At 45.2% G+C, this 15494-nt stretch overlaps 1 protein-coding gene across 3 annotated transcripts in view; it reads right to left on the bottom strand.

Moving 5' to 3' along the window:
* The window catches only part of LOC141048772 (methylcrotonoyl-CoA carboxylase beta chain, mitochondrial-like), a 39758-nt gene that overhangs the window by 17978 nt on the left and 6286 nt on the right, over window positions 1-15494 (bottom strand). For all 3 annotated transcript variants that reach the window (XM_073544761.1, XM_073544759.1, XM_073544760.1), the window contains exons 3-7: window positions 14897-15075; window positions 13560-13640; window positions 13288-13466; window positions 1241-1433; window positions 462-553 (exon numbers count right to left, since the gene is read on the bottom strand). In XM_073544761.1, coding sequence (XP_073400862.1) covers window positions 462-553; window positions 1241-1433; window positions 13288-13466; window positions 13560-13640; window positions 14897-15075 — 724 coding nt within the window. The remainder of the gene's footprint in view (window positions 1-461; window positions 554-1240; window positions 1434-13287; window positions 13467-13559; window positions 13641-14896; window positions 15076-15494) is intronic.

Genomic DNA, 15494 nt, shown 5'->3' with positions numbered 1-15494 from the left:
CCCTCCTTCCAAATATTATTCTGAATCTGCACCCTACTATTCATCTGTCTCCACACCCTTCATGCACATGATAACTGCACTTGATACTTGTCTATTGCACTTAAACACACGGGCTGATGACCGGATCATGCAGCTTTATATGAAAATCCCTATTATAATTGCCAGACCTGAATTAACAAGCATTTCTCACCTACTGTGTCCCCCCATTTCCTTGTAGATTGTAAGCTTGCGAGCAGGGACCTCACTCCTAATGTCACTGTTTGAATTGTCTTAACTTGTATTGAATTTATTGTCTGTACATGTCCCCGCTTAATTGTAAAGTGCTGCGGAATATGTTGGCGCTATATAAATAAAAATTATTATTATTATTATTAACTGTTTGGAACTTGGTTCTGAATGAATACGAGTTCCTGCCTGGCTGATAGGTTTGGGTATTAGTAGATATTCGGGATTACACGTACCCTTCAACTGAAGCAAATCCAGTTACTAGTGTAGTCCCATACTCAGCTTTGAACTCCAGGAACTTGCTGCCATCGACCAGTCGGCTGAGTATCTGGAAAGAAACTAGTATTAAAGGATATCACACACTATATAGACACTTACTCACTAGTAAATAAAGACTTTTAATCATGGCAACCTGCGTAGGAGAGAAAGACCAAAGTGATGAACTAGAGATATTACCGAGTAGCTCTGCAGTATTTAGTGGCTCTGATCTATATTACACATCCAGCGCTGCATTAATTCTGCTGGGTCCTACGGAGCAGAAATCTGTTAACAGACTGATTATTCTAGGGTTTTCCAGCTACATAAAAAATGATCAACTATCAATAGTATAAACGTTAACTTGCTGATCTCTGGGGATCTGGCTGCAATCTGAAGGGGGTCCCAGTGACCAGCAAGTTATGGATATAACTTCATTCCTTCGAAACAATCCTTTAAAATTTTCATTTTTTGTAATTTGTAACATTTTACTGACATTATATTTTTAGGTCTCACTATGGGACTGAGCTTATAATACATTTTTGTTTAGGATCCCCCAGTGATGAAGCCCCTTCTTCTGTCTAAACACAGCATCTTATAGTTCTGTGATCGGTGTCATCTCTGATCCCGGCTGTTGCAGCAGATTGTCGGCTGTATACACAGCCGGTACCCTATGCGGATGGAGCGGGGCCGAGGGGTCTCCTTTTACTCTCAGTACACATGGACATCTTTATAAACTTGCTGCTTCTGTATAACTCACCAGTTTAACGTCCAGAGTGTGACCGTAGTCGCGAGGCGCCAGTCCCGCCAACTCCTCAGTATTGTACACAGGATCCTCAAATTGCACTGGACCCTCAGGCTCAGGGTCTAAATTTAAGGTGGAGATAATCATTCGGGTGTAGCTGTAGGCGTCAGACTCGGTGGCAGCAAAATAATCGACACATCCGCTGACTCTGCGCAGAGGGATGATAAACAAATGAATGTCAGTATATAAATACTTTATGATAATCTAACAGCGCCCCCTCCAGTTTGTAACGCCGCACAGCAGCCTTCATGACCAGGCCAAATTTTTTAAATCTGATCAACGTCACTATATGGGGTAATAAATCTGGAACGCTTCAACGTATCCCACTGATTTTTACACAGTTTTCTCGTGACATATTGTCAGTAATGTTGGTGATAAATTTTGGTCAATATGATTTGCGTATATTTCAAAAATTTGACAAAAAATTTGCAATTTTCAAACTTTACAATTTTACGCCCTTAAATCAGATAATTAAACACCACAAAATAATTAATAAATAACATTTTCCACATGTCTACTTTACATCTGCTTCATTACTTATTTATATAATTGCCATGTAATGTTTTAATTTCCTGTTCTGTCCAGATGTCACCATATCCCAGAATTCCAAGCGGAGGAAGTTCACCGACCGCCATATTGGGACACCCAAGTGATGGGCGTCTCAATATGGAAACTGCTGCTGGTACCAACCTACTGCGCGGAACACCGCTGCACCACACACACTCTCTATACGCCGTACACACCACACACACTCTCTATACTCCGTACGCACCACACACACTCTCTATACTCCGTACGCACCACACACACTCTCTATACTCCGTACGCACCACACACACTCTCTATACTCCGTACGCACCACACACACTCTCTATACTCCGTACGCACCACACACACTCTCTATACTCCGTACACACCACACACACTCTCTATACTCCGTACACACCACACACACTCTCTATACTCCGTACACACCACACACACACTCTATACTCCGTACACACCACACACACTCTCTATACTCCATACACACCACACACACTCTCTATACTCCATACACACCACACACACTCTCTATACGCCGTACACACCACACACACACTCTATACTCCGTACGCACCACACACACTCTCTATACGCCGTACACACCACACACACTCTCTATACTCCGTACACACCACACACACTCTCTATACTCCATACACACCACACACACTCTCTATACGCCGTACACACCACACACACACTCTATACTCCGTACACACCACACACACTCTCTATACTCCGTACGCACCACACACACTCTCTATACTCCGTACGCACCACACACACTCTCTATACGCCGTACACACCACACACACTCTCTATACTCCATACACACCACACACACTCTCTATACTCCATACACACCACACACACTCTCTATACGCCGTACACACCACACACACACTCTATACTCCGTACGCACCACACACTCTCTATACGCCGTACACACCACACACACTCTCTATACTCCATACACACCACACACACTCTCTATACGCCGTACACACCACACACACACTCTATACTCCGTACACACCACACACACTCTCTATACTCCGTACACACCACACACACTCTCTATACTCCGTACGCACCACACACACTCTCTATACGCCGTACACACCACACACACTCTCTATACTCCATACACACCACACACACTCTCTATACTCCATACACACCACACACACTCTCTATACGCCGTACACACCACACACACACTCTATACTCCGTACGCACCACACACTCTCTATACGCCGTACACACCACACACACTCTCTATACTCCATACACACCACACACACTCTCTATACGCCGTACACACCACACACACACTCTATACTCCGTACACACCACACACACTCTCTATACGCCGTACACACCACACACACACTCTATACTCCGTACACACCACACACACTCTATACTCCGTACACACCACACACACTCTCTATACGCCGTACACACCACACACACTCTCTATACTCCGTACACACCACACACACTCTCTATACTCCATACACACCACACACACTCTCTATACGCCGTACACACCACACACACACTCTATACTCCGTACACACCACACACACTCTCTATACGCCGAACACACCACACACACTCTCTATACGCCGTACACACCACACACACTCTCTATACTCCGTACACACCACACACACTCTCTATACTCCGTACACACCACACACACTCTCTATACTCCATACACACCACACACACTCTCTATACGCCGTACGCACCACACACACACTCTATACTCCGTACGCACCACACACACTCTCTATACGCCGTACACACCACACACACTCTCTATACTCCGTACACACCACACACACTCTCTATACTCCATACACACCACACACACTCTCTATACGCCGTACACACCACACACACACTCTATACTCCGTACACACCACACACACTCTCTATACTCCGTACACACCACACACACTCTCTATACTCCATACACACCACACACACTCTCTATACTCCATACACACCACACACACTCTCTATACTCCATACACACCACACACACTCTCTATACGCCGTACACACCACACACACTCTCTATACTCCGTACGCACCACACACACTCTCTATACGCCGTACACACCACACACACTCTCTATACTCCGTACACACCACACACACTCTCTATACTCCATACACACCACACACACTCTCTATACGCCGTACACACCACACACACACTCTATACTCCGTACACACCACACACACTCTCTATACGCCGTACACACCACACACACTCTCTATACGCCGTACACACCACACACACTCTCTATACGCCGTACACACCACACACACTCTCTATACGCCGTACACACCACACACACTCTCTATACGCCGTACACACCACACACACTCTCTATACTCCGTACACACCACACACACTCTCTATACTCCGTACACACCACACACACTCTCTATACTCCGTACACACCACACACACTCTCTATACTCCGTACACACCACACACACTCTCTATACTCCGTACACACCACACACACACTCTATACTCCGTACGCACCACACACACTCTCTATACGCCGTACACACCACACACACTCTCTATACTCCATACACACCACACACACTCTCTATACGCCGTACACACCACACACACACTCTATACTCCGTACACACCACACACACACTCTCTATACGCCGTACACACCACACACACTCTCTATACTCCGTACACACCACACACACTCTCTATACTCCGTACACACCACACACACTCTCTATACGCCGTACACACCACACACACTCTCTATACTCCATACACACCACACACTCTCTATACTCCATACACACCACACACACTCTCTATACGCCGTACACACCACACACACTCTCTATACTCCATACACACCACACACTCTCTATACTCCATACACACCACACACACTCTCTATACGCCGTACACACCACACACACACTCTATACTCCGTACACACCACACACACTCTCTATACGCCGTACACACCACACACACTCTCTATACGCCGTACACACCACACACACTCTCTATACTCCGTACACACCACACACACTCTCTATACTCCGTACACACCACACACACTCTCTATACTCCATACACACCACACACACTCTCTATACTCCATACACACCACACACACTCTCTATACGCCGTACACACCACACACACACTCTATACTCCGTACGCACCACACACACTCTCTATACGCCGTACACACCACACACACTCTCTATACTCCGTACACACCACACACACTCTCTATACTCCATACACACCACACACACTCTCTATACGCCGTACACACCACACACACACTCTATACTCCGTACACACCACACACACTCTCTATACTCCGTACACACCACACACACTCTCTATACTCCGTACACACCACACACACTCTCTATACTCCGTACACACCACACACACTCTCTATACTCCGTACACACCACACACACTCTCTATACTCCATACACACCACACACACTCTCTATACGCCGTACACACCACACACACTCTCTATACTCCGTACGCACCACACACACTCTCTATACGCCGTACGCACCACACACACTCTCTATACTCCGTACACACCACACACACTCTCTATACTCCATACACACCACACACACTCTCTATAAGCCGTACACACCACACACACTCTCTATACGCCGTACACACCACACACACACTCTATACTCCGTACACACCACACACACTCTCTATACGCCGTACACACCACACACACTCTCTATACGCCGTACACACCACACACACTCTCTATACGCCGTACACACCACACACACTCTCTATACTCCGTACACACCACACACACTCTCTATACTCCGTACACACCACACACACTCTCTATACTCCGTACACACCACACACACACTCTATACTCCGTACGCACCACACACACTCTCTATACGCCGTACACACCACACACACTCTCTATACTCCTTACACACCACACACACTCTCTATACGCCGTACACACCACACACACTCTCTATACTCCATACACACCACACACACTCTCTATACACCGTACACACCACACACACACTCTATACTCCGTACGCACCACACACACTCTCTATACGCCGTACACACCACACACACTCTCTATACTCCGTACACACCACACACACTCTCTATACTCCATACACACCACACACACTCTCTATACGCCGTACACACCACACACACACTCTATACTCCGTACACACCACACACACTCTCTATACTCCGTACACACCACACACACTCTCTATACTCCGTACACACCACACACACTCTCTATACTCCATACACACCACACACACTCTCTATACGCCGTACACACCACACACACACTCTATACTCCGTACACACCACACACACACTCTATACTCCGTACACACCACACACACTCTCTATACTCCGTACACACCACACACACTCTCTATACGCCGTACACACCACACACACTCTCTATACGCCGTACACACCACACACACTCTCTATACTCCGTACGCACCACACACACTCTCTATACGCCGTACACACCACACACTCTCTATACGCCGTACCACCAGCGGAACACCGTCGCACTGCGCCTGCGCGAACTCCGCGCAGATGAAGTGAATCATTCGGCTGATCCCGGCAGCAGATGCGCAACGTGTCTACAGGCAGAGGAAGCCGGTCACATTAAAGGGGTTTTACCACGAACGAAAATTCATTGTAAAAAGTGTCTGACCGTGTACGAGCATACCACATCTCCTGGGCAGGGGAGGAAGAAAAAGACAAATACTGACATTACAGCGGGGGGATCACAGAGGATTCATTTTGTGAGGTAAAATATTTCACTGACTGTTTTTAACCCCTTCACCCCCAAGGGTGGTTTGCACGTTCATGACCGGGCCAATTTTTACAATTCTGACCACTGTACCTTTATGAGGTCATAACTCTCGAACGCTTCCATGGATCCCGGTGATTCTGACATTGTTTTCTCGTGACATATTGTACTTCATGTTAGTGGTAAAATTTCATTCAAATAACTTGCGTTTATTTGTGAGAAAAACGGAAATTTGGCGAAAATTTTGAAAATTTCGCAATTTTCCAACTTTGAATTTTTATGCCCTTAAATCACAGAGATAAGGCACACAAAAAACTTGATAACTAACATTTCCCACATGTTTACTTTACATCAGCACAATTTTGGAACCAAAATTTTTTTTTGTTAGGAAGTTATAAGGGTTAAAAGTTGACCAGCGATTTCTCATTTTTACAACACCATTTTATTTTTAGGACCACATCACATTTGAAGCCACTTTGAGGGGTCTATATGATAGAAAATACACAAAAGTGACACCATTCTAAAAACTGCACCCCTTAAGGTGCTCAAAACCACATTCAAGAAGTTTATTAACCCTTTAGGTGCGTCACAGGAATTTTTTTGAATATTTAAAAAAAAATGAACATTAACTTTTTTTCATAAAAAAAATACTTCAGGTTCAATTTTTTTTATTTTACCAAGGGTAACAGGAGAAATTGAACTGCAAAAGTTATTGTGCAATTTGTCCTGAGTACGCAGATACCTGATATGTGGGGGGGAACGACTGTTTCGGCGCATTGCAGAGCTCAGAATGGAAGGAGCGCCGTTTGACTTTTTCAATGCAAAATTGGCTGGAATTCAGATTGGACGCCATGTCACGTTTGGAGAGTCCCTGATGTACCTAAACAGTGGAAACCCCCTACAAGTGACCCCATTTTGGAAACTAGACCCCCCAAGGAACTTATCTAGATATGTGGTGAGAACTTTGAACCCACAAGGGCTTTACAGAAGTTTATAACGTACAGCGGTACAATTAAAAAATCATATTTTTTCCACAAAAATGATCTTTTCACCCCAATTTTTATTTTCCCAAGGGTAACAGGACCCTAAAAGTTATTGTGCAATTTGTCCTGAGTACGCTGATACCCCACATGTGGGGGTAAACCACTATTTGGGCGCATGGCAGAGCTCGGAAGGGAAGCAGCGCCATTTGACGTTTTTGGCTGGAATTGAGATCAGACACCATGTCGCGTTTGGAAAACCCCTGATGTACCAAAACAGTGGAAACCCCCCACAAATGACACCATTTTGGAAACTAGACCCCCTAAGGAACTTATCTAGATGTGTGGTGAGAACTTTGAACCCCCATGGGCTTCACAGAAGTTTATAACATAAAGCCATACAATTAAAAAATCATATTTTTTAAACAAAAATGATCTTTTCACCCTCAATTCTTATTTTTCCAAGGGTAACAGGACCCTAAAAGTTATTGTGCAATTTGTCCTGAGTACGCTGATACCCCACATGTGGGGGTAAACCACTATTTGGGCGCATGGCAGAGCTCGGAAGGGAAGCAGCGCCATTTGACGTTTTTGGCTGGAATTGAGATCGGACACCATGTCGCGTTTGGAAAACCCCTGATGTACCAAAACAGTGGAAACCCCCCACAAATGACACCATTTAGGAAACTAGACACCCTAAGGAACTTATCTAGATGTGTGGTGAGAACTTTGAACCCCCATGGGCTTCACAGAAGTTTATAACATAAAGCCATACAATTAAAAAATCATATTTTTTCCACAAAAATGATCTTTTCACCCTCAATTCTTATTTTTCCAAGGGTAACAGGACCCTAAAAGTTATTGTGCAATTTGTCCTGAGTACGCTGATACCCCACATGTGGGGGTAAACCACTATTTGGGGGCATGGCAGAGCTCGGAAGGGAAGCAGCGCCATTTGACGTTTTTGGCTGGAATTGAGATCGGACACCATGTCGCGTTTGGAAAACTCCTGATGTACCAAAACAGTGGAACCCCCCACAAATGACACCATTTTGGAAACTAGACCCCCTAAGGAACTTATCTAGATGTGTGGTGAGCACTTTGACCCCCCCAGTGCTTCACAGAAGTTTACAACGCCCGGGCGTGAAAATAAAAAATTCGTATTCTTTCCACAAACATGATCTTTTAGTCACCATTTTTTTATTTTCCCAAGGGTACCAGGAGAAATTGGACCCCAAAAGTTGTTGTCCAATTTGTCCTGAGTATGCTGATACCCCATATGTGGGAGAAAACTACTGTATGGGCACACGTCGGGGCTCGGAAGGGAAGTAGTGACGTTTTGGAATGCAGACTTTGATGGAATGGTCTGCGGGTGTGATATTGCCTTTGGAGAGCCCCTAATGTACCTAAACAGTGGAAACCCCCCACAAATGACACCATTTTGTAAACTAGACCCCCCAAGGAACTTATCTAGATGTGTGGTGAGCACTTTGACCCCCCCAGTGCTTCACAGAAGTTTACAACGCCCGGGCGTGAAAATAAAAAATTCGTATTTTTTCCACAAACATGATCTTTTAGTCACCATTTTTTTATTTTCCCAAGGGTACCAGGAGAAATTGGACCCCAAAAGTTGTTTTCCAATTTGTCCTGAGTACGCTGCTACCCCATATGTGGGAGAAAACTACTGTATGGGCACACGTCAGGGCTCGGAAGGGAAGTAGTGACGTTTTGGAATGCAGACTTTGATGGAATGGTCTGCGGGTGTCATGTTGCCTTTGGAGAGCCCCTAATGTACCTAAACAGTGGAAACCCCCCACATATGACACCATTTTGTAAACTAGACCCCCCAAGGAACTTATCTAGATGTGTGGTGAGCACTTTGACCCCCCCAGTGCTTCACAGAAGTTTACAACGCCCGGGCGTGAAAATAAAAAATTCGTATTTTTTCCACAAACATGATCTTTTAGTCACCATTTTTTTTATTTTCCCAAGGGTACCAGGAGAAATTGGACCCCAAAAGTTGTTTTCCAATTTGTCCTGAGTACGCTGCTACCCCATATGTGGGAGAAAACTACTGTATGGGCACACGTCAGGGCTCGGAAGGGAAGTAGTGACGTTTTGGAATGCAGACTTTGATGGAATGGTCTGCGGGTGTCATGTTGCCTTTGGAGAGCCCCTAATGTACCTAAACAGTGGAAACCCCCCACAAATGACACCATTTTGTAAACTAGACCCCCCAAGGAACTTATCTAGATGTGTGGTGAGCACTTTGACCCCCCCAGTGCTTCACAGAAGTTTACAACGCCCGGGCGTGAAAATAAAAAATTCGTATTTTTTCCACAAACATGATCTTTTAGTCACCATTTTTTTTATTTTCCCAAGGGTACCAGGAGAAATTGGACCCCAAAAGTTGTTGTCCAATTTGTCCTGAGTACGCTGACACCCCATATGTGGGAGAAAACTACTGTATGGACACACGTCGGGGCTCGGAAGGGAAGCAGTGACGTTTTGGAACGCAGACTTTGATGGAATGGTCTGCGGTTGTCATGTGCGTTTGGAGAGCCCCTGATGTACCTAAACTATTGAAACTCCCCACAAGTGACCCCATTTTGGACACTAGACCCCCCACGGAACTTATCTAGATGTGTGGTGAGCACTTTGAACCCCCAAGTGCTTCACAGAAGTTTATAACACTCGGACGTGAAAATAAAAAAATCATTTTTTTTCCACAAAAATGATATTTTTGCCCCCAATTTTTTATTTTCCTAAGGGTAACAGGAGAAATTGGACCCCAAAAATTGTTTTGCAATTTGTCCTGAGTAGGCTGATACCCTACATGAGGGGGTAAAACACTGTTTGGGCGCATAGCAGAGCTTGGAAGGGAAGGAGCACCATTTGACTTTTTCAACTCAGAATTGGCTGGAATTGAGATCAGACGCCATGTTGCATTTGGAGAGCCCCTGATGTGCCCAAACAGTGGAAACCCCCAATTCTAACTCCAACCCGAACCCCAACACGCCCCTAACCCTAGCCCTAACCCTAGCCCTAACCCTAGCCCTAACCCTAGCCCTAACCCTAACCCTAACCCTAGCCCTAACCCTAACCCTAGCCCTAACCCTAACCTAACCCTACCCCAACACACCCCTAGCCCTAACCCTAGCCCTAACCCTAATGGAAAAATGGAAATAAATACATTTTTTTTATTTTATTATTTTTCCCTAACTAAAGGGGTGATAACGGGGGGTTTGATTTACTATTTATGGCGGTTTTTATGTTTGGCGGCTGTCGCACGCTAAAAGACGCTTTTTATTGTAAAAATAGTTTTTGCATCACCACATATTGAGAGCTATAATTTTTCCGTATTTTGACCCACCGAGTCATGTGAGGTCTTATTTTTTGCGGGACGAGTTGACGTTTTTATTGGTACCATTTTCGGGCACGTGAAATTTTTTGATCGCTTTTTATTCCGATTTTTGGGACGCAGAATGAACAAAAACCAGCGTTTCATGAATTTCTTTTGGGGGGGGTGCGTTTACACCGTTCCGCGTGCGGTAAAATTGATAAAGCGCTTTTATTCTTCGGGTCAGTACGGTTACAGCGATACCTCATTTAGGTCGTTTTTTTATGTTTTTGTCGGTTTTATGCAATGAAAACTATTTTATATAAAAAATAATTATTTTTGCATCGCTTTATTCTGCGAGTTATAACTTTTTTATTTTTTTGCTGATGATGCTGTGTGGCGGCTTGTTTTTTGCGGGACAAGATGACGTTTTCAGCGGTACCATGGATATTTATATGCGTCTTTTTGATCTCGCGTTATTGCACTTTTTGTTTGGCGGTATGATAATAAATCATTATTTTTTGCTTCGTTTTTTATTTTTATTTTTTAAGGGGTTCGCTAAAGGGGTTAACTAATGGGACAGTTTTATAGGGCAGGTCGTTACGGACGCGGCGATACCTAATATGTGTACATTTATTGTTTTTTTTTTTTATTATTTTAAAAAAATGAATTTATTGGGGAATATTTTTTTTTTTTTTTACTAATTTATTTGGCGATTTTTTTTAATTTATTTTTACACTTTTTTTTAAATTTTTTTTTACTTTATTACATAGTCCCAGGTGGGACATCACTGTCCTGTGACAGATCGCTGATCTGTCACATCACAGATCACTGTGACAGATCAGCAATCTGTCACAGGCAGTGCACAAGGCTTCCTCATGCCTGCGCTTTGCAGGCACTGAGGAAGCCAGCTTCCCCAGGCCCCCGAAGGCCCCCGTCGCCATCTTGGATTCGGGGGCCTGGAGGATAGGAGTCCCCCGCAGCAGCGCTGCACATTGCGCTGCCGTGGGGGGCTCAGGGAAGCACGGAGGGAGCCCCCTCCCTGCCGATGCTTCCCTTTAACTCCCGGTACACCGCGATCGCGTTTGATCGCGGTGTGCAAGGGGTTAATGTGTCGGGGGCGGTCCGTGACCGCCCCTGACACATTGTGCCGGGTGTCAGCTGTGATAATCAGCTGACACCCGGCCGCGATCAGCGGCGCTCACCACGTGGGCGCCGCTGATCGCGGTAGACGTACTATCCCGTCCCCGGTCATACGGGCCCGGGTACCGTGGACGGGATAGTACGTCTCATGTCAGGAAGGGGTTAAACAATATTTTACCTCACAAAATGTATCCTCTGCGATCTCCTGCTGTAATGTCAGTATTGCCTTTTGCTTCCTCCCCTCCCCAGGAGCTGTGGTATGCTCTGTACATGATCAGACACAGGGCTGAGAGAGACAGAGCACAGGGGGGGAGACAGCACATGAGGGGAGAACACAGGAAGGAGAGAGACAGCAGACAAGGGGGATAGCACATGGGGTAGACAGGTCAAAGAAGAGAGCACAGACGGGAGAAGTCAGCACATGGGGAAAGAGAGAGTGGATAAGTGGGTGAGCACATGGGGGGAGAGATTCTCAACGCTGCAAAGACTGTCACCATCGTGACATTACCGCCCTCCCGATGCGGTAGCATCCGGCCTCCATCTAGTTGATAATCTTTTTGTTAGGATGTTAGAAGGGTTAAAACTTTAGCAGCAATTTCTCACTTTTTCAAAAATATTCAGAATGGACATCAATTCTCTCTCCTCTGACATTCTTTATCATGTCAGAGGAGAGAGAAATTATTTTTTAACCGTATCACAGCTGTTTTTTCATGGAAAAAACAGCTCTGATCGTGTTCCCCCGGTCTCCACTACACCCAATAGCGGAAACCCCGGAGAGTTTATAACTCTGGGGGGGACGCTACTCCCTTATTCCCGATCAAATGTTTTAAAATGGCAATGAGGGAATAAGGCCCCATAGCGATTGCCATTTAATGTGCATCAATGGTCGTTAAGGGGTTAAACATCAGTGATCGGAGCGAGCTCTGATCACTGCTGTTAATGGCGGATGCAGGCTGCATAATACAGACCCTGAGCCCACTCCATACAACCCGCACTTTTACATCCTGGGGGCAGAAGGTGCAATTTGGTTCTATTCCAAACGGACAAACTGACCAATATAAAAAAAAAAAACAGAAACCAAGTGTCTAAAAGTGTCTGGGTTTTTACCTTGCGTGCAGCTTCGCTCCCCCCAGGTCCTCTGCAGTGACGTCCTCACCTGTAGCTGCTTTAACAAGTGGGGGTCCACCTAAAAATATAGTTCCGATCTGATCTACGATGATCGACTCCTCTGCCATTGCTGGGACGTAAGCGCCTCCGGCTGTACATGAGCCGCACACTACAGCCACCTGCAGCACATCACATCATGGCGGTATTATATATGAGATGGGACACGTCCAGCGCTATAAGACGTCTATCTGTGCACAATCGGCCGCTCGTACCTGAGGTATTTTCAGCGCTGACATTATGGCTTCATTATAGAACGCCTTCCCGCCGTGCTCTTTGTCACAAAACAGCTCAGACTGTGGACAGAAAGCGACATGCACAGTTCAGATTTCTGTGAGCAATTATCAGGCAGCACCGTGACGTCCCCCCCACCAAGACCTGTGCCCCCTAGGAATAGATCTACATGGACATCTGCAATAAACAACTGGGCAGTGGTATATAATGGTAACTTCCATTATTAAAGAAATACTGCCCTAATAATACTCCACTCTATTATTTCCTGACCAGCTGAATGTACTCTATTGTCCTCTTTTATCAGCCATTTTAGCCAAGGTTTACACACATATGTTGGTAAATGATGTCGGTGGCTGTTTTTGTGGACCACCTCGGACTGGATTAATGCTACTTTACCAGGCGAATTCAGAATTATTGTGCTTTCCAGACAATGGAGACGCACTGAAATAAATACAGAAAAAAAGATCTCTGTTTCCTGCCAGTGGTTGGACACGTTCTTGCTTGTGATCCCCGCACATTTAGTTTGAGTCTAGAGGGGTTTTCTAGAACCGATCTCCATTTTTCAAACGCGCTCTTTCCATTGTTGTAAACTCATTTTTACATTTCCTTCTACGTTCTCCTCCAAATAACTCAAATCTTGATGCCCCTGTCGTATGTCAGTTTGTTTACAAGAGTCATTTCTGCCCGCTGCCAGCTTCTGTCCCCTTCGCACTAAAACTCCCAGCTTTCCTATGCCAGAGCACAGTTCGGCCTCTCCTCCTAGCTCCATATTCTGACTCCGAGAGGCGAGGAAGCCCCGATGAACGTAGGAAGCCATACATCAGTCTCTCTGACAGTCTGCTACAATGTATCAGAATTAGTGATGAGCGAACGTGTTCGGATAAGGTGTTATCTGAGCATGCTCGGGTTCTAACCGTGTGTCTTCGGCGTGCTCGAAAAATATGTTTTATTCCCGGCGGCTGCATGTCTCACAGCTGTTAGACAGTCGCAACACATGCAGGAATTGCTGATTTGTTCATCAATCACTACATGTGTTGCTGCTAACAGCTGCGAGACCTTCAGCAGCGGGAACGCAAACATATTATTCGAGCACGCTGAAGACACTTTGTTAGCTCTCGAGCATGCTCAGATAACACCTTATCCGAGCACGTTCGCTCATCACTAATCAGGATCCTTGCAGGGGATTGTCTTGAATGAACACAACTGTAGCAAACTCTCAGATCGAAATGTAAAGTAAACTGGAAAATTGCAAAACTTTTCTATTATATTGCGACTACGACGGATTTACATCTCGCATTTTCTAGGACAATGACGACACCTGAAGGGGCAGGAAGCCGCCTCCGCTGTCCACCAGGTACACCACGGGCAGCCGGTTCTGTATGGCAATCTCCTGAGCTCGCAGCTGCTTCTTCACCGATATGGGATAAGACGTGCCGCCCTTCACTGTGGCATCATTAGCAGTAATTACGCACCAAATCCCACAGATCTTCCCAATACCTGCAAGACAAGGAGAAAAGCCATAACAAAAGATAAGATCATATCTGGAAATTACTTTGCAGTGACAACTTAAAGGGTCTGTCCGGTTTGGACATGTTGCTGCTTGTTAGCTTATCTCATGGTGGTCCACACTACCCAGACCCCCGGCATCAATTAAAGACTCCGGAGCTAGAGAAAGATTATTTACTGCTGCATGTTTCTAGTATGACTAGGGTATCAAAAATCTAATTTTCTGTACACGATAATGCATGGTGAATGTCAAGTTGTATCCGGATACATTGGTTTATAGTGTTAAAGAATATTTATAGGATATAGCTCAGATATCTATACGAACCACATAGTCAGACATTTATTAAATGTTTTCTCAATATCTGTATTGCTGTTGTGTTAGATATATTTTAACACAAGCTCTATATGTC

The sequence above is a fragment of the Dendrobates tinctorius genome, unplaced genomic scaffold, assembly GCF_039654945.1.
Source record: "Dendrobates tinctorius isolate UK_male_01 unplaced genomic scaffold, ASM3965494v1 ptg000138l, whole genome shotgun sequence".
Taxonomy (NCBI): Eukaryota; Metazoa; Chordata; class Amphibia; order Anura; family Dendrobatidae; genus Dendrobates; species Dendrobates tinctorius.
The sequence above is the reverse complement of the archived record's forward strand: the minus strand, read 5'-3'. Positions and strand labels throughout refer to the sequence as shown.